The sequence below is a fragment of the Schistocerca piceifrons genome, chromosome 7 (genome assembly GCF_021461385.2).
Source record: "Schistocerca piceifrons isolate TAMUIC-IGC-003096 chromosome 7, iqSchPice1.1, whole genome shotgun sequence".
Taxonomy (NCBI): domain Eukaryota; kingdom Metazoa; phylum Arthropoda; class Insecta; order Orthoptera; family Acrididae; genus Schistocerca; species Schistocerca piceifrons.
The window spans coordinates 417,841,308-417,862,475 of record NC_060144.1 but is presented as its reverse complement, the minus strand read 5'-3'; the positions used below and the strand labels follow the sequence as shown (position 1 = coordinate 417,862,475).

Sequence of the window (21,168 nt, the reverse complement as noted above, 5' to 3'; positions counted from 1 at the left end):
CAGTTGATATCCGTTTGACCTATGACAGCGCGATCTAGCGGGCCAACCATAGCGCCATCTGGTTTCCCCCTTCAAGCTAGACGATTTTCGTTCTTTGTAGTTTTTTCGTTTGATGCTTATTTCGTGAGATATTTTGTCCGGTCACTATCAATGGACCATCCTGTATATACAGAGTGAAAGGTATTTAAACCAACAAACTCTGGGAGGTTGTAGGGGACATCAAAACATATATTTTTCCCTAATGTCATTTTTTACTATGAGGATTATTTAAACGTACACTGATATGGTTGGTGCGTACTACGTAACGCACCACAACGGAAAAGCTGCACAGCGGGTTTATCAACAACAATATCCTAATTGCCATATCTCGCATCATACGACCTTTTGCTGCTGTGTACCAACGTCTGCGTGGGAGCGGGTCATTTAGCAGATTACCTGGACGCCGTCGCACGGTAAGACGCATGTGGAGCGGGCTCCTTCAATCAGCACTCGTGCAATTGCACGTAAGATGAGGACGAACCAGACGAATGTAAGAACAGGCCTTCGAGAGCAATTGTTACGCCCATTTCACTTACAGCGTGTCCACAACCTGGGACCTGTTGATTATCCACCCAGAGCACAGTTTTCGCAGTGGTACCTGGAACAGTGTGAAATGCATCCTATACTTCCATCCTCTGTGTTGTTTACCGATGAAGCTAAGTTCGGGCGTGATGGAGTCTCCAACGTGTACAATTCGCATGTTTGGAGTGAGGATAACTCACATGCCACAGTTAGTAGCGCTCATCAAGTGCGGTTCTTCGTTAATGTGTGGGTCGGTGTTGTTGGGGACTCTTTAATTGGGCCGTAACGGCTACCTAGCCCAATAAAAGGCAGGCGCTATTACAATTTTCTCCCCCGAGCATTGCCAAAATTGCTGGAAGACGTCCCGCTCCCTACAAGACAACGCATTTGGTTACAACATGACGGGGCGCCGGCACATTTCAGTCGTCGTGTCCGTCGATTCCTGGTCAGACGGTTGCCAGAAACGTTGATTTGCAGAGGTGGTCCTGTACCATGGCCTGTTCAATCCCCAGATATGTCCCCTCTGGACTTTTTTTGTGTAGGGAGAGATGCGCAACCTTGTTTACGCAACTCCTGTTGCATCAGAAGTTGATCTGGTTGCCCGGGGAAGTTGCAGCAGCAGGAACAATTCAGGATACTCTTGGTGTTTTTGCCCGGGTCAGACAGAACATGATCCGACGGTGTAACCTTTGTCTACGTGTCAATGGAGGCATTTTTGAAAATCTTCTGTAATTGAAATTGGGTTGTGTTAATTTGTCGTCTCTTGGTCATAAAAAAAATGAAAAAGTGTTTGTTGGTTTAATTAATTTAGCACCAGAGAAATCTTGCTCTACCAGTTTAAATACTGCTCATCGGAAACAATGACATTAGGGAGAAATATTTGTTCTGATGTCCCCTACAACCTTCCAGAGTTTGTCAGTTTAAATACTTCTCACCCACACACACAAACACTCACACGTGTCAGGAGGAAAACATATGCTCTATTCCGAATGGTTTCCGAGTTAGAGCACATTTCATGTACTTTGTTATTATTTATTTTCTATGCTTTTCAAATACTGTCATTGTGTACAACGCAGTAGAGTATGTAAAGGAAGTTGAGATGAACAATTTGATACGCAACACTTGCGATCTATCAAGTCGTGAAACTACCTGAAATTGGCCTACCAAAACTAGCTAATCTACGGCTCATTGGCGGTCCACAATCTTTTCAACATCCTCACGGTTTCTTCGCTCAAACTATTAGTTCTAGAGAGAAAATGAATATGATCATCTTTATAGGGAATATAATGTAGTTCAATTTTGCACTGTGACACGTTTCCGCTGGAGGGTGTGGCTTTTGACGTATCCAAGTAAAATGTACAAAAATGATATTAAATGATTCAAATCTTGGAAACCATTCGGAACGGGGCATTTGTCTATACGAAACTTTCTTGTTTAGAATCACTAATACTACGAGCCCTCGTGAACCTTTCCTCCTGACTTACCCTGTGTGTGTGTGTGTGTGTGTGTGTGTATATATATTTCTTGTGCTAGTGAAACGGAGTAGCAGCTAAAGCAATGTTGCAAAGGTCGAGCAAAACAGATGACTTACTCTTGAGCCGTCTGCCGACGGGGTCGCAGGGCGCCTCGCCCAGAGCGCACTTGAGCTGCCTGGTGAGGTATCGCTTGTCTGCGAGCGCGTGGTCCAGCTGCTGGTCGGAGACCCTGGGCCTCTGCTGCTGCTGCTGTTGCTGGGCGCCCGCCAGGGAGGCGCTGAGGCACAGCGCGGCGGCCGCCACCAGGGCCAGGCGGAGCGTGTAGCGGGCCATCTGCACACGGAAACCACCACTGCGTAAGCCCCCAGTACTGGCACATCACATACTTCAGTAACGAGAAATTACTCAGAAAAATCATACAGTTAACCATTGTTATGATTAACAAAATGGCTCTGAGCACTATGGGACTTAACACATGAGGTCATCAGTCCCCTAGAACTTAGAACTACTTAAACCTAACTAACCTAAGGACATCACACACATCCATACCCGAGGCAGGATTCGAACCTGCGACCGTAGCGGTCACGCGGTTCCAGACTGAAGCGCCTAGAACCGCTCGGCCACTCCGGCCGGCTATGATTAACATCTCGGTAGTACAGTAGTACAGCATTTCACGAATCTTTTTGCCGTTATTTTTGTGTCTAGAGTGAGGTTTGCGCCACGTTGGAAAATTGTCAACCTCCAGTTGCCTCCAATAATTGTCGTGCAATTGCTCAACCACGTGTCCAATGAAAATTTACGACAGTATATACAGTTAATGGAGGAAGGAGATAGGCCGAGTTAAGTTCAGTGGATGAAACATTTTTATCACCTCTTAAATGAGCGCAATGGTCGCTCTGGAGCGCTGCAGGTAGTGTAGAACTGAAACCAGACAATCATGTGATGCAAAATTCTTAAGGCTTTCGTGGCCACTTGTTGACAACCTGCCTATTGACTTCCGTCTCTGGTTCTTCAGCCGACGTTCGTCCAATGATTTTTTTGACGTTTCGCCAGTACAAGTGGCTGGCATTGTCAAAGCTTCACCCTCCATTGCCGGTGGTGAACTGGAGCCAAGCTCGCGGCCGCAGACTATATGCACCTGGCGCGCCAACGTCCGAGGGCTTCTCCGCGGTCATTTCCGGTGCAGTTCTCCTCTTGCTACCTGCGACGGTCGTTCGCTGCAGTACGAGAAGCCAGTATCCGTTACCTTAAGGCTTTCCTCTTTCTTGTTGAAGCTGTTCGCGTGTTTTTGTATTTCTACAGCTTCTCTGAACACACGCGTGTGATAGTGCTTCTCTACAGCCAGAACTTCCGTGTTTTTTTTTTTTTTTGTTTTTTTTTATATTCCACAAAAACAGTAACAAAAATGGCTACAATGAAATGTCGGCGAATTTTATTACGTGGTCGATCTCACTCAGTGCGTGCTCTGCCACGACCGATTACTCCACCTTCCCCAGCCTGCAATGTCGCTTATGTTATTTGATCCTGGTGTTGATTGATCGTCCAGTCATTCCGACATAAACTTTACCGCACGTGCGTGGTATACGGTACATTCCCGACATTGCAAGTGGGTCCATTTTCTGCTTTGCCGATCTAAGACACTCTTTGATCTTCCTTGTCGGTTTGAAAATCGTCTTTATTCCATGTTTGCACAATATACGGCTGATTCTGTCCGTCACTTTGGGAATGTATGGCAGAAAGGCCGTACCCGATATTTCTTTTTCTGATTCCTTACTAAGCCGAGTGTTTGGCTCTGTTACACTTCTAATATAATTTTTGGAGTACCCATTGCTCCTCAGAACACTTTCCAGGTGTTGCATTTCGCGTCTGAGGTGCAGCAACTCACATATTCGTCCTGCTCGTGTTACGAGCGTATTAATCATGCCACCACTGACAATGGAGGGTGAAGCTTAGACAATACCAGCCACTCGTGCTGGCGAAACGTCAGAAAAATCGTTAGATGAACGTCGACCGAAGAACCCGAGACAGAAGCCAATAGGCAGGTTGTCAATCATGTGATGCTCCACTGCTGAGGTAATTTGTGGAAGTGAAGTGGTGAGCGTGCAACCAGCGCAGTAATGTGGGTCGACGTGGAGACGTGACACAATGACAACAAGGACCTACTGTATCTGAATGTGCCCTTCACTTCACTGTGAACGAAGCTACACCAGTTGTTGGTATTGTAATACTTTCATACAATTTTATACACAGTATGTTATATTCCAAGCTAAAATTCATGAAAAGGAATTACTTTATCTTCGATGTTACAACAGATGAGTACCAGCTCTGAATGTATAATTAAAATTATTTTCCTTAGGAACATTTGAAATTACGAATTATTTAGCACACTGAAAATTTTGCAATCTAGTGCTGTTTACTATGTTTATTTCTGGATTCATTTATTAAAATATAACGGAAAGTAATAGAAATTCGTTTCTCAAGGAATATCGTTATTACCGCGGAGTGAAGGAGTAGTAAGCATCTCTCTGATGTGATCGGACGTATTTTTCTATTTTTGGCGAACAATGTATTTAGGCTTTTTTAATTCAAAAGACTGTATGATATACTAAAATGTGACAAAATATATTAACGTAACAGTAAAAATTCTGCAATAAGAATCTTCAAATTTATTTAGATAAGTTCCACCATGAGGACCTAAATTGCTTCAAGAAGAAGAAATGGTTAAAATGGCTCTGAGCACTATGGGACTTAACTTCTAAGGTCATCAGTCCCCTAGAACTTAGAACTACTTAAACCTAACTAACCTAAGGACATCACACACAACCATGCCCGAGGCAGGATTCGAACCTACGACCGTATCGGTCGCGCGGTTCCAGACTGTAGCGCCTAGAACAGCTCGGCTACACCGGCCGGCGCTTGAAGAAGAACTGGAGCCAACTCTACATGAATAGCTAAGTAAACTAAAAAGTTTATTTTAATCTTACTCCTCTCAAATCTTCAGAAAAGACTTTGCTTATTGTGGAAGATAACTGGAATTAGGAAGGAGAGGGGATATTACACAGTGTTATAAAATTATGTTCGTCTATTTTTACACATTCTCTCGCCGGAAAAGTAGCAGTTGTATCGCTTAATGGTAAGGGGAATGCAATAGTGGAAGTTAAAAATCTAGGAAGCAACGTGGTGAGCTTAGGGCTCGAGATGCGACAGTGCTGTCACGTGCCTGCGACACGCGGGGGTGTCGTGGTAGACGTGGCAGGCGGCGATTTACCTGTCCCCCGGGGCTGCTGCGTCTTCATTACGGCGGCGTATCGCGTTAAGCCCCGGCCGCGAGCGGAGACGCCGTCGAGGTCGCCTTAATGGAGCCCACACGCCCGCCAGCCACGCCTCGCCCCGTGGCTAAGCGTTTTAATCTCCCGCCGGCCGCCGTTACCCTCACACGAGGCTCAAACTCCCGCTTACACCGCAGCTGCGCGGCAAACGCTGCCTCCACTTTCCGGGCAACTAAGCGCTTCTCACTGCCAATTAATCAGCGTGTTTCTGCGAAGATTATATCTATCAGCCAGAATATTATGACCCACGACCTACTGTCAATATAAACCCGTCCAGACGATAACAGCGCCACCTGGTGAGGAATAACTGCTAGTCAGACACAAATACGGTGCATGTAGTATTAGCGAGCATGCTGTCCGTATGTAGAGTGGGAAAGGCGCTATATATATCTGACCGAGGGCAGATTGTTTTTGCCCGGAGGCTTGAAACGGGCATTCCGGAAAATGCACAACCTGTCGGCTGTTCGAAGAGTGCTTTGGTAAGTGTCTTCAAAACGTGGCGAAACTAAGGTGAAACCACGTCCAGACGTCGTGGGGTTGGACTGCCGTCCCTCATTACAAATGTCAAACGTCGTAGGCTGGACAGACTGGTAAAACAGGACAGGCGGCGAACTGTGTCGAAACAAACGTCAGACTTTAACGCTGGGCAGAGAAAAAGTACGCCTGAACACACAGTGCACTGAACACTCCTAACGATGGTTCCCTGCAGCCGAAGGCCCACGCAAGTGCCAATCTTAACACCACGGCATCGGCAACTACTACGTAAATGTGCACATGACCTTTGGCACTGAACACTGACTCAGTGGCAGAGCGCTGCACTCTCTGATGAATCACAATACCTTCACTATCATACCGAGGTTAGCGAGCGAGTCCGTGACTTCCAGGGCAACAGCTCGCTGACATCTGTACTGCAGAGCGGAGAAAAGCTTGCGGCAGCTCCATTATGGGGAACATTCACATGAGCAGCCATGGGTCTAGCTGAGCTCGTGCAAGACACCAAGGCCAAGGAGTATCGTACACTGGTTGCAGACCACACACACCTCTTCATGATGAACATGTTTTAGGAATGCAGTAGCGTTTTTCGACGAGAAAATGCGCCAAGTCACAAGCCCAGAGCGTGACTGAGTGGTTCGAGGAATACAGTGGCGAGTTCCAGTTGATGAGCTGGCACCCAACTCGCCATATCTGTCACCGATCGAACACTTCTGAGATGTGACTGAGCATGGCGTCAGAGCTCATCGCCCCCTCCCCGGAATTTACGGGATTTAAGCGACGTGTGTGTGCAGATATGGTGCCAATTTCCTCCAGCAGCTTACCAAGGCCTCACTGCCTCCATGCCACGACGCGTCGCCACTGTTATATGTGACAAAGGTGAACATACGGGCTACTAGGTACGTGGTCACAATGTCCTGGCTGATCTGTGTATAATTTCATCCCATGCCAAGTCAGGGCGTGACATATTTTACCGGTTACAAGTCGGCACGATTAAAGTGATTTAATATGAGCGCAGAAAGATTCTAATGAGCCAAAACATTATGACCACGTCATTAACAGCTTCCACCTCATAGCCTCCTATACGAGAAGCTCATTTCTAAAATTTAGCTAATCCGAAAAATTGAGGAGTGAGACAACAGGTTACAGCATTACTTAGAGGAGGAGGAGATTATTGTTTAACGTCCCGTCGACAACGTTGTCATTAGAGAGCTCGGATTAGGGAAGTATGGGGAAGGAAATCGACCGTGTCCTTTTAAAGGAACCACCCCGGTATTTTTCTGAAGCGATTTAGGAAAATCACGGGAAACCTAAATCAGGATGGTCGGAAGCGGGTTTGAACCGCCATCCTCCCGAATGTGAGTTCAGTGTGCCACATCTCTCGGTAGCACTACTTAGAACCATTACCTACATAGTAAGAACTGTTACGTAAGCCAGAGTGTACCATATCCGTTACATCTTTCACCTCGAGTCTTGCTGTTCATATCGAAGAGTACTAAACCCAGTCTTACTTCGTTTCCAAGAAGTGCCAAATCCAGGCAGCCAATCTTTGCTCGTCTTGATAATAATGTCACATACAACGTGGCCGAGATTTGTTTACATGACATTGTATGTTGTAAGGACGTGATGGCGTTTTTTGTGTTCGTTGTGAATTTTTAATGAAATTATGAAGTCTGATTAATCAAATAAATACTGTGATTCGCCAACAGAAACTCCAGAACAACAGTTACCAAACTTAAGGCAACTTTCTGCCAAAACATACAAGATCCATTTTTATTTATGCAGTAACAATCAAACAAATCGAGCGGTCTAAGGCGCTGCAGTCCTGGACTGTGCGGCTGGTCCTGGTGGAGGTTCGAGTGCTCCCTCGAGCATGGGTGTGTGTGTTTATCCTTAGGATAATTTTGGTTAAGTAGTGTGTAAGCTTAGGGACTGATGACCTTAGCAGTTTAGTTCCATAAGATTTCACACACATTAAAAAAAAAATTAAACAAATAAACATTTAACAGAGATACTTGGCGCAATGTGTCTCAAAATCTGTCTGAATATAACAGCAAAGCTACAAAACAAATTTTCTGATGTTATTGTAGTTGTAAAACATTTTTTGTTTCTCCTGTGAAATTAGATTTTATGGATTTTTGCACCTTTTGGAAATGAACCATTATTCTCTGAGTGTAACCAGAAATTAGCTAGTATCCCCTTCCTCCACCTTCCACCTCGCCGTAAGATGTACATCCACATCGCTCTCAACTGATAAAATATACTAAAATGGAATGGCTTATGATGTGACTAGTATTGACAGTGTCACAGTAACAGTCATTAGCGTGTTCGGCCCCTATATCTCCAAGGAAGCCACTCTCGGAAGAGCTACACAGAATTTATCGTGAAGCTGCCAATACCCAGGACAATATATGCCATTATACTTTACCCTATTTTATCAGTTGGCAGTGATGCGTATGTAAGCCTTAAGACGACTCGGTTGTAAGGAAAGTAACATGTAATTCTACCTTTCTTATTCATGTTTTATTTTGATCGGTTTCGGTTCTTGCATTGCAGTTCTGATGACTAAGGTTTGACCTTTCAAACATGTAAATCTTAGAGTTTTTTACATTGGAAACATGGGGTACAGTCGACATTTTAACACTGAATGTAGCAACTCCGACCTTGTATCCATTTCGATAGATCGTGGACCAAGCAATTTCTCAGTTAGAAATTTAGAAACAAGTCAGAGACAATTCCGTGATGGAAGGTGAGTAGACGGTGCTAGAAAACATGTAGCCCCAACATGGGAGCATATAACTGGCAAAAAAGTATTCATGTGAAAGCCTATAGGTACGTAAAATGGCTGATGACAATGACCAGTCTGACTACCGTGATCTGATACGACTGTCCCAACCTTCGATCACACCCTTTGACTCGGTTTTCATCATATTTTCAATCATCTTTATTTTCCCTAGTTTCGGCCTCTCACGAAATTTGTTGATTTGAGGGATCACGTTAGGCACTGAACCTTTCCTAACGCTGAAAATGTCACATGAAAGAACTCGGTAGTTTGTTTTTGAACGTAGATTATTGGTGAATGAGTAAGCACTTCCGAACTAGACGTGCGCATAAATACGTGTTTTCATTCCGTCATTTTCCTGCATTGTTTTAATCAAGGTTAATCTCGCTTTGCAGTTTGTTGAAAACCATGAAAAGTATAAGCAAGATAAATGGCACATAAGTGTCCTGCAAGTAATTTGCTCGATATATTTTGTTGGGCAAAGACATGTGACGTAACTTCATCTGTAAAGTACCGTTTCTGAAGACTGTGCCATATTTTTGCAGGGAGGGTATCTGTCTCGTACGAATAATCCAGTAAATTACTCTCTCTAAGTTTGCAGCTTAATATGCACGGGTCGCAGTAGCAACGTTATTTCAGAATTCTTTACATTATTGCATTAAAAACAACAAAATCAGGTAGGTACTCTGTATTTTCTTGCACTGGCGCTATGCGCAGTGTTTTTCGCAAAAACAAGAACAATAAATTTAAAAAAAAAAACTTCAGGAGAAAAGTTCATAGAGTGCAGTCTCCAAATACAATGTTAACATTGTGCAAATGGATGTCGCTTCTTTGTTTCTGTAAAAATATAACACGGGAAACCGTTGCCCTTTCTCAGTAAATTGTTTCCGAGTGGAATGACTTTTAAGCTGTAGCTTAACTTGCATTGGTGGAAAGTCATTAGCTTCCCTCTAGCTACAAAGTAACACAGCTCGTTATTTCTGTACAAAGACAATGCAAACAGATTCGCAAGTACCATTTAACGACGAGGCAGAAAATTAGATTTTGCCCCTTCAGTCACAAACATATATTCTTTAAACGACGGACGACGTTCCATAATATCTTCGTTTATTCACCTTGCTGCAAATTTCCAACCGTTTATAGCAAAGCCAGCAAACCAAGGCAGTGCCCTTTCAGCGCAAAATCTCTGCTATAGTCGTCGCGTCCTCTATGAATGGGAAAGCACAGAGACCTATGTAGATAATATTTCCAGAATATCTACATTAACAGCAGTTGCCTAAAGAGTACCTTAGCTGCCACTTTAATAATTTAGAATCGTATTTTCGACTAAAAGTCTCTGCTGCCGAGTCGTGGGACAGGCGATCTAATTAATTTCTGGCGTGCAGGTCCCGCGGCACTTAGCCGGCGTGTTTGAGCTGCGTCGTCCGTTTACCTGGCAGCAGTTGGTGGCGCCTGAATAATTTGCAGCCCGCTGCTAAGGAAAAGGAGGCTCCAGCAATGCCAACTGCATTCTCCTCAAATATTCAGGAGCTGTGTGCGGACAAACAACCACCGTCCACGAAAAACAGCTTCCCCACACCGAAGCTCTCCAAATCTGTGGATTAGAGTTTCCGCTTAGAATAACACGCGAGTCTCTCTTGAGAGCATGTGGCTCGCATGCATTTACCAAGACACGAAAGGATGTTCCACAGATTCATTCTTGGGACATTTTATCTACAAAATCTCTTTTCGTTACAGTGAAGAAATCATAAAATGTAGGATTTTATACGACTAACAATGGGACCTCCCCTACCCGTCATCACCTATTTTGTCGAAATTTGTGATATATGCCGGACTTGGGCGGAAATGAAACTGGCAGAAATGGGAGCTCCTGAGCGTCAAGCGTTTAGAAAAAGTAGGATTTTTGGGAAGATATGAGCCATTTATAGTAGTATTCTTGGTTATAATGAAAATAACCAATGCGAAACGCGTTATTTTGAAATAAAAATGACTTTGAAACCGCAACTGTTTTATTTTCAATATGAGGCATTTGTGTTAGCACTTACCGGGCAGCGGCTGGTGTAGCGGAAAAGTACAGAACGGTAAATGGAAGGTCATACGATAGAGCCATTATACAGGAACCTTTCTTTTCATTTTCAATTTTTACCGTACTTACACTGTAAATGGACCTTAACAATGCTCAGTCTATTTGAGTTATTAATATTTTCATAAAAGGTATGAGAAAGAAAAACAAAGCAAAATTTAAGATTGCAAATAAATTTCCAGGAAAGGATTGTAAGCCATACACGAGATATTCGTATGTAAAATTAGGTACTTTTATTACTTTAAAGTTGATGATTTACAAGGGCTGGGATGCTATCCATCATGAAAACAGGGGGAGCCATAATTGTTCGGCATCTTGCACAGGTTATAAATGCCGCATTTTTATAATTACATAGTTGTTTTAAGGTTTCTATACAAAAACAAACTTGAGTTAAATTCGTTAGAGGTTTTCTCTCATCGTACGGTTTGGTAGAAAACAATGCTTAACGTATCCTTCCGCCAACTACTGGCGATTGGCGATGTACAATGGGATGTATTTTGATGTAGTTTGCTCGGAAAATGATTTCATTTTCTTTCTGGGTGGATTGATTTTACCTGCACCGTGAACCTCTTATTGGCGTGCAGATGCCGAGGGCTGTTCAAAGATTAAGGTAAAACTAATGGAATATGAAGTACTGTGTAGTTCGTAACGTTACCATATGTAGGCGAGCAAATCGGCTGCCTAGTACTGGTATGAGGTAAGGTGAATTTTGCCGGCCGCGGTGGACGAGCGGTTCTAGGCGATTCAGTCGGGAACCGCGCGCCTGCTACGTTCGCAGGTTCGAATCCTGTCTCGTGCATGGATGTGTGTGATCTCCTTAGGTTACTTAGATTTAAGTAGTTCTAAGTTCTGAGGGACTGATGACCTCCGATGTTAAGTCCCATAGTGCTCAGAGCCATTTTAAGGTGAATTTGTTGTATGGCTGCACGCTAGCGGACTCAGGGTTGAAGGTGTGCCGCTGCAATTCCGGATAGGTGACTGGCACGGGCGAGTCCAGTTACAAAGGCGAGCAATGCCACCGGCACTAGGTAAATACCAGAGCTGGGAAATTAGAGGCTTGTAGCTCGCGTGGACTTTGTGCAGGGGACGCACAAAAATGGCGGAGTGTCAGAGACGCTGAGAGATGATGTTTTACAGCTCTTTCAGGATCTATAATAATTTACTATCCAATATTAAAGCAAATCTGAATCATTTGCGATATTAGTAAAATGATGAGTATCTAATATTTTCTGTATCTTTAAAACTACAGAACTTAATATTTCACAGCAAATAAACATTTTCACAATGAACCTCTGAATTAACAACTTTCAAACACTTCATGCGATTTCAACATGCAATAACAGAGATGACAGCATTTCTCTATAGCTATCATCTCTGAAAGCTACATATCCGTATTTTATTTCTTGATTTAAGAAGTTTTTTATATCTTTTCATTATGCAACTGTTTGCCGGAACTTCATATCTTCCACAGTTACACAGCAAATGAGTAAAGCGTGAATACCTCACATTTTGTCATACTTGTGTATTTACTTAGTGAACGGTTTACTATTTTGCCAGTAACCTTATCCAAACAATTGGTAATACAAAACCATGGTAATTTAAGAAGTGGTCAGTCGCATGTGTTAGCTGACACCACCCTTGTAAAAGAGTCCCAAAAGACGCTTCTGACAAGCTGGCCTACGTAATTGTTTAAACAGTATTTAACAACAATCAGTTTTCATTTATCATGAGCACACTTGTGCAAGCCTGCCTTATGTATTTATGGTCAAATCTTTAGGTACATTTATTGTGATTGGTCCGAGCGTAGCCGTATATTTACAACATTTCTCTGTTTAAATATTGTTGTAATATATTAGTTTAATTTGGGAAGCGGTCAAAATGATCCACATCATGTCTGTATAACTTAAGAATGATGTATTTTTGTTGGGGATGGCCTTCAGCCGAAGGAAAAGCAGACAGTAGTGGAAAACGATGTGAGCAAGCGAAGAATGGGACTTTTTCGAGTGAAGAGCTCGAGGGAGCGATTATGGACACTTTTACATGAGTTCTGAAAGGAGGAAGACCTACCTGTGGTAATGAGTGGTATTGGATCCTGGAGGTGATTGATTCTGGGTGGTGAACAGGCGCTACAATACTTCAACTTCTGAAAGAAGAAATCCAGCAGACCTCCTCTGAATTGCTTGGATGTCTTGCTTCAAACCGACCAGGTACGGACCTCAAACACTCGAGCAGTACTCAAAAATAGGTCGCACCAGCGTCCTATATGCGGTCTCCCTTCCAGCTGAACCACTCTTTCCTAAAATTCCTCCAGTAAATAAAAGTCGACCTATCGCCTTCCCTATCACGGTTCTCACACGCTTGTTCCATTTCATATTGCTTTGCAACGCTACACCCAGATATTTAAACGACTTTGACTGTGTCAAGGAAGACACTAGCAAGATTGTATCCGAATATTAAAGGTTTTATCTTCTTAATCATCCGCATTAACTTACATTTTTCCACATTTAGGGCTAGCGGCCATTCATCACACCAGGTGCAAAATATGTCTAAGTCGTCTTGTATCTTCCTACAGTCACTCAACTTCGACACCTTACAGTACACCACGGCATCATCAGAAAACAACCGCAGATTGATGTCTACCTTGCCCTCCAAATAATGTATGTATACAGATAACAACAGCGGCCCTGTCTCACTTCCCTGGGGCACTCCTGACGATACCCATGACCCTGATGAACACTCGCCGCCAAGGAAAATATACTGGGTTCTATTATTTAAGAAATCTTCGACCCTCTCACATATCTGTGAACTTATTCCACATGCTCGTACCTTCATTAACAGCCGGCAATGGGGCACCATGTTAAATTTTTTATGGAAATCGAGAAATATGAAATCTGCCTGTTGGCCTTCATCCGTAGTTCTCAGTACACCACGAGAGAAAAGGGCAAGCTGAGTTTCATACGAGCGATGCTTTCTAAAACCACGCCGATTCGTGGACATAAGCTTCTCAGTCTCAACAAACGTTATTATATTCGAACTGAGAATATGTTCAAGGATTCTGCAGCAAACAGAAGTGAGGGATATAGGTCTGTAATTTCACGGGTCCGTTCTTTTACCCTTCTTACGTACTGCAGTCACCTATGCTTTTTTCCCGTCACTTGGGATTTTGTTCTGGGCAAGAGATCACGATGAATGCGAGCCAGGTAAGGGGTCAATGCTGTAGAGAACTCTTTGTAAAATCGAACTGGGATTCCATGCGACCTGGTGATTTATTTGCTTTCAGTTGATTCTCTACGCCAGATATGCTTATTACAATATCGTCCATACGGGAGTCTGTCCGATGGTCAAAGGGCGATATGTTTGAACGATAAAAGACTGGTCAACAAGGGAGTGAATGGAACCCCTAGACCAACCTAGCGATTTTACTTAAGACCAGTATTTTCTCGAGTTCTCTGCCAGATCTTTCGTTAAGGTGTGACGGTGGTAGTTGTTGTATGCATCGCGGATAGATCTTTTGACATACGCACGAATCTACCACCTTTCACTTGTCGTCATTTGTGCGTTCCCTCTTGAACCGAGAGTGCAACAGCCTCTGCTTCCTCACCATCGTCCGAATTTCATTATTAAATCATGGTTAGGTATATTCCATCCTATACCCATTTACTAGGAACACAGCTCTCCACGATTCATTGTCTCAGTGAGATGCTAGCAACTGTTTATCTGCTCTTTCTAGTAAAAACTCTCTCCTAGCCTTCTTGACTGATTTATTAACTTTCGTAATAATAGCTGCTATAATGACATCATGATCGCAAAACCCCGTTTCTGTACTGATATAGTAGATAAGTATGTAGCCAGTGCCGAGGAGTACTCCCTGTAAAACCTCACTGGGATGTGAAATAAGGCGACAGGGCAGAACTGCATCAAGCAACTCCCGAAGTCAAAGAACAGGGCATTCCACCTTTCCAACGTTTGTAAGGACACTATCCTGGTGACGTACATCCCACATGCTGATTACCCCAGTTCTTTCCCGGTGTCATACTTGATAACTCCAATCTTTCCCTACTCGCACAGTCCGTTTGTAGACGGCGTCGGCCTCGGCTGTGCTGGCTGAGCGCGAGTGCTTTCCCCTGCTGCTCTTCTCGCAGCGCAGCGCCTCTGGTCGGTCCCCGGAGAGCGGGCCCGCTCGCTCGCGCCGCGCCGCGCCGCGCCGCGCCGCCTGTCCGCGCTCGGCCGCGCGTGGAGATAAACCGAGCCGCGGTACGCTCAGGCGGCGCCATTGTGCGCGGTTAATCCTAATGAGATCTGCCGTCGGCGACGCCTATCTCCGCGTCCGCCACCTTTTGTTGCGCCCACAAGAGCTGTTGCCTCAGACCGCCACCTCCGCTCTACCGGCAAAACACTGAAGGCCTAATGAGAAGGAGACGGCTGTTTTATTCTCACTAGCACATCAGTTGGTCCGTCGCGTAGCTGAGTCGCCAGCCCAGCGGACTGCTATGCGGAGGACCCGGGTTCGATTCCCGCCACTGTCAGGGATTTTTCCTTGCTGGGAGGGCTGGGACAAGGTGCGCTCAGGCTCGTCATGCCACCTGCGGGACTACTTTACCGAGCAGTGGATGTGCTGGCGTCACGCCCCCCATACCTCACCCAATGACTCCACTGGCATAGGATGACACAGACGTCGGAAGGTATCAGTGAGCGTGCCAGGGCCTGTCGGCGGAGTTCATATTTACGTTACATCAGACGCTATACAGAGCAGCCTGTCGCTCCAGCACTAGTTTTAATTCGATCCTCAGGTTTCTGAATAGCCCTTACTCGATTATTTATGCCTTTTCTAGGAAAAGGAACCACATACTGAACATGCACATCGCTACTTTGCTTGTCCGATGTATCCGATCTTCCAGGCCTGCCTAACGTAACACGTAAAATTACGTAAGACAGAAATTTTTATATATTATTCCAAACAGCAAATGTAATAACTGATGAGTTTGCAAGAGAAAGAGTAGAAAAATCATATTAAAAGTAATAAGAGTAATGTCACTTGAAAACAAAAAAATACTTCATATTTTTATGTGGGCTATGCAGCAGCAGTATATAACGTATAATTTGTAAGTCTTGTTCTTGTTCACACGTTTTTCGCTACATTACTTGTATTGTCGACTCAATCGAGGTATGACTCATGCAAGTGTGGATTTTTCTTAAAGCCGAAAATATACGCATAAAAAGGACTTCGAATCATTCTTTCATAAAAATCAGTCACCTACTTATGACCCAGAGATGTCCATTTTTCTTGCACCCAACGCTGATACGGTCGCAAATAATCCGAATGGTGGTACAGTCAATTCACTGTTCCTACCAATGGAGCTTTCTAAATGCTTTGTGACTAGTATTGAACTTTGTTTGCCGGCCGATGTGGCCGTTCGGTTCTAGGCGCTTCAGTCTGGAACCGCGTGACCGCTACGGTCGCAGGTTCGAATCCTGCCTCGGGCATGGATGTGTGTGATGTCCTTAGGTTAGTTAGGTTTAAGTAGTTCTAATTTCTAGGGGACTGATGACCACAGATGTTAAGTCCCATAGTGCTCAGAGCCATTTGAACCATTTTTTTTAACTTTGTTTATTTGCTGTTATTACGTATTTTAACTTTGGGAGCCAGGTGCTGCTTGTACAGTATCTGTATATTTACCCGATATTCTGAACTCAACTGCTTCAAAAATGTTCAAATGTCTGTGGATTCGTGAGGGACCATACTGCTTAGGTCATCGGTCCCTAGACTTATACACTACATAAACTAACTTAAAGGAACTTATGCCAAGAACAACACACACACCCATGGCCAAGGGTTGACTCGAAACTCCGGCGGGAGGGGCCACGCAGTCCGTGACACGATGCCTCAAACCGCGCGGCCACTCCGCACGGCTCAACTGTTTCAATTTATGTTTTAATGGTCTTGTTATTGCATTGCTCTGGCCACTTATTTGCTATACAGATGCACTAGTGTGATTTCTACTCCGCGTTCCTTTTAATTGTACAATCGCACGATGAAAAACGTAACCTTAACCTTCTCCAGGTTACAAATTTCTGACTGCACTTCACATCAAAGCTAGCATTGGTTAATACGAATATTATAAATTCCGTTCATTGCCTGATTTTCATCAGGTAAGGTAAGTCTTCATTCTGATGCAGATGGCAGAGACGTTGTGGTCCGTTCTACAAAAGTGTATGTGTTCGACGCATCATATCTGAGTCTTCTTACCACAGACTGGAGTTCACATATCCATCTGGCTACAAGCCACACTGATTGAACACTTCCATATTTGCCTAGATAAGGTAAGGATTCCTAATATCTACCCCGGTCCTAATTTCGTCCCCCTAGTAACTTTCGGTTTCCATAGCCGGTAAGAAATGTTTAGCTGCGAGTACATGCGTGAGCTCTGTCCTTTGTTTTGTCAAGACTGTTTTTTGTGTAGAGCGTGGGTAGCTGGCTTGTACGAAGGAATTAGGTTTTTTATGCTGAGGTGAGTTAGCGGACAGCCTGCAAATCCTGGTGTGAACAATGATTTGCCTTCAAATATTGCGCTGTGCTTCAATAGTGTGTTGCAGTTTCTGGTGTGTAGTTATGGTCAAAGATTTGGCCTATGTTGGTGTGGTGGCCAATATAACGTTCGTAATTTCATCTCTCGTGCAGTTCCTATTTTCGTTTCGGGAACAAAATTTGGAACTGTTATTAAACATTGATTTTATTTGCTGATTATAAAGATTACTTTTCTTTTCTGATACGCATAAAATCAAGGGGAGAGAAACGGATTCGTTGCACGAAATGCTTAGTCTATTACACGAAATACGCTGTTATCCACGCAGACATACACTGGTGAGCCAAAGCATCATGACCAATTCCCACCGCGATGTTGAATGTCTCCTGGTGCTGTTGCGGGCACGTCACGCAGTAAGGATGGAATGGAAGCGGAAGAAAGACGAATGGGCAGCCATTATAGCGAAGATACGGGCCGCAAATTCGGAAATCCACTGATATAAGCGGTTTTGACAAAGGGGACATTGTTGAGGCGCTCCGGCTGGAAAAAATCTCTGAAACGGCAAAGCTGGACGGCTCTTTGCGTACTACTGTCGTGAGCACCTATGGAAAGCGTTGAAGGGTGGGTGAAATAGCGCAAGGCCGAACGGTACTGGACGTCCATGTCTCATCACAAACAACAGAGGTCGGAGGAACCCCCACTGTGTGATCCAGGATGGGCAGCGATCTGTGGCAGGTCTGACGACAAAGTACAATGCTCGTGCGGGCACGAGTGTTTAGGACCACACCCTTCGAAGGTCATTGTAGGGAATGGATATCCACATCGTACAACGCTTACGTGTTCGTGTGCTGCCCCAGAGACATCGTCAGTTACGATTTCAGTGGGCACAAAGTCACTGAGTTTTCACCGTGGATCCATAGAAACGTGTCGCCTGCCGAATAAATCACTGAGCCGTGCTGCGGCTCGCGTTGGTGCTGTTTGCACGTTTCCGCCCTCTGTTGGAGGCCAGACTGCATCGTTTAGTTGGCATGGTTGCGGTTGTTTGTCTCTTGTTGACTGGCGCCACTCCGTTTCACAAGCGTTGCCTGTCCGCTAGTGGCAGCAGCGGCGGTTATCGATATGTAGTAACTGTTGCCCTATCTTTGGGGCGACGTCGTTGTTTTTCCGGATCGTGTGAGTGGGCCAGTTCGGTTGGGGACCTAGGAGAAGCCACGTCCGCGCAGTGCGGGAACACGCCGCGACTGCTGGCAACACGCATGGTCTACCGGATGGAAGGGCTCTGAGCACTATGGGATGTAACATCTGAGGTCATCAGTCGCTTAGAACTACTTAAAGCTAACTAACCTAAGGACATCACACACATCCATGCCCGAGGAAGGATTCGGACCTGCGACCGTAGCGGTCGGGTGGTTCCAGACTGAAGCGCCTAGAACCGCTCGGTCACAGCGGCCGGCCCTGATGGAAGGGCTGTGGTCACGAGGGTGCACGACTTCGTCGTAAACCGGATCCAGCAAGTCTTAAGATGAATGCATTTAAATCCAAGTACAGAAACCTCCACCACTGTGATATCTCACGATTCTCCAGTGACTTGGGTTCGTGTTGCTGCTCGTAGTGTCACCGAGGCGAAGAGCAGCGAGTGGAGTGCTTGGGGAAGGCGGATCTGATTAGCTTTCCTCGACTTATTACTATTTACTGCGTTCAGGTTGTTACAATTTGTTAAGTTCAACCAGCGGTAATTTTTCTTGCCTGGTGGCCGCTAACGCCCCAGTTACCTGCCCTGGAGTTAGTGTATGTAACGGCAGTGTACATTTCCTCGCCTCGCCGCTGCTGTCCGGCGAGGCGTGTAGTTTTGACAGCTTTCTTGATTGTAGGCCAGTTGGTGATTCCTCTACTCTGGTGGTAGTAATTCCTTTAACGTTCCGGGGGCTCTAAACACAGTATTCTGGACGTAGTGCAGACCGCCGGTACCGGCTTGGGACGTCAGGTAGCTTCAGCAGGATTATCACTAGTCATTCGTTAGACTGCCACTAGTCTGAGTGAAGTGAATGCAACTCTTGGTGTCCTATCTCATCGCTTGTGAAAGTCTTTGTTGCCGGACATTCTCAGAGGTCGATTCCTGGAGCACCGTCTGGATCAGCTGCCTGTTTTTTTAATTAACTTTTGCTATTGTATTTGCTGCTTTACAGAAGGTTTCAATTTTTTTTACATATTATTGCCGTTCCTGGCGTGTAAGGCCTCCAGCTGTGATTGTGGTCATTTGCCTTAAAATTCTCATTTGGTATTTGTGTTTTAGCAGTAACCTTTAAAACCTTATTGACTGCCATTCCTGGCGTCTGATTCCTTCTGCTGTGTTTGTGGCGACTTGCCTCTAATATTGCGTTACCTGTAATTTGTAAGTTGCAGCGAGTTTTAAACAATTCTTAAATTATTGCCATTCCTGGCGTGTAAGGCCTTCTGCTCAGATCAAAGTGGCTTGCTTTTAAAACCTGTATTTAATGGTGTTTTCTTAAACTGTAACTCATTGAAAACACTATTATTAACACTGTTGTTTATTCCTTCATTAATAACGTGTGGTATTTTTTATTTATGGTTGAGTCTGGAATTACTGGGTTAAAATAAATTTTGTTTAATTGTAAAAGGCAACCAATAGTAACTGATTACGACCACCTCCACAATCGCAACCGAATCCAGCCTTCCCTTGACTACCACCTGGTCTCAGTCGGATTTCCTGTTACGCCAGGTCCATGGTTGGGTCCTTACCTGTTGTCATGTTGGCGAATGGCTGCTTGAAACGTGCGCCGCGCCACAGATGCAGACCGTTGAGGACAGAATTAAGTGATGGGGTGCACTGAGTTTGGTTTATGTGGAACCTATGGTAGCACTCAGAGACACCGTGACAGCAGTGACCTACGTGATCATTATTGCGGACCATGCATCGATTCATGGTTGACGTCTTCTCTGATGGCGATGACATCTTCCACCGGGATAACTGTCGGCGACACAAGGCCAGAATCGTGCTACAGTGGTTTGAGGAGCATGTTAGTGAACTCACATTGCTGTCTTAACCAGCAAACGCTCCTGGTCTCTACCCATTGGAACATGTATCGGGCGCCAGGTACGTGCCCACAAACCACACTTCCGTAATTTGTGGGAATTCTGTTAGTAGTTCCGGAAACCTATCAAGGAAATGCAGACCCCATCCAAGCAGAGTGGCTGCTATACTGTGTTTGGAAACTGGACCAACACGCTATTAAACAGGTGGTCATAATGTTTTGGCTCATCGGTGTAAAAATTCATATGATACACGTCTTTGGAAGGCTGAAAAAACTGAAAAGATTGTTCATTCGTTCCTTTCAGATTGTTCATAGCAATGAAACTGCCTAGCAATGTTAGATGGGAAAAATACATTTCAATTAATTGTCCTTTAGATAATTTTTGGGGGAACGAAATTAAGAACACTTTTTTTGTCTTTCTGTTTTGCCATGTTAACGTTTATGTCAAATACTGGCTTTAGTATGTTACAACAATCTAAATGTAACTTATCTTCAAGTAGAGAATAAATTCAGGAATATATATATATAAATTTGTAGCCCTTTCCGTAACCTTCCAGGACTTACACACATAATAAACGTACTAAGGTGAGGAACTTTGGGCCCCTACCTTAATAAATGTGACTTCTAATAGTCATTTAAATTCCGTTACTTCTTGCCATGCCTGCTATTAACGTTTGCACTCTTAAAGTAAGTGTTTTCTGCGCAGATAACTTTCTACAGTCCTTTTCTAGTCAGAACGCGTTCCTAAAATTAGTGCATTTGTCTATGATAACGCTTAGCTTTTCCACATCAGATCAGTCCAGGATTTACTTACACTCATAATCCAGACGTAAACCAGGCAGTACACTTACAAACTTAGCGCTAAAGCA

At 44.4% G+C, this 21,168-nt stretch overlaps 1 protein-coding gene across 1 annotated transcript in view; it reads right to left on the bottom strand.

The window, feature by feature from the left end:
* LOC124805103 overlaps nucleotides 1–21,168 on the bottom strand; it is a 115,318-nt gene that overhangs the window by 14,275 nt on the left and 79,875 nt on the right. Inside the window, exon 2 of the mRNA XM_047265547.1 lies at nucleotides 2,153–2,369. Within this exon, the coding sequence (XP_047121503.1) occupies nucleotides 2,153–2,369 (217 nt within the window). The remainder of the gene's footprint in view (nucleotides 1–2,152; nucleotides 2,370–21,168) is intronic.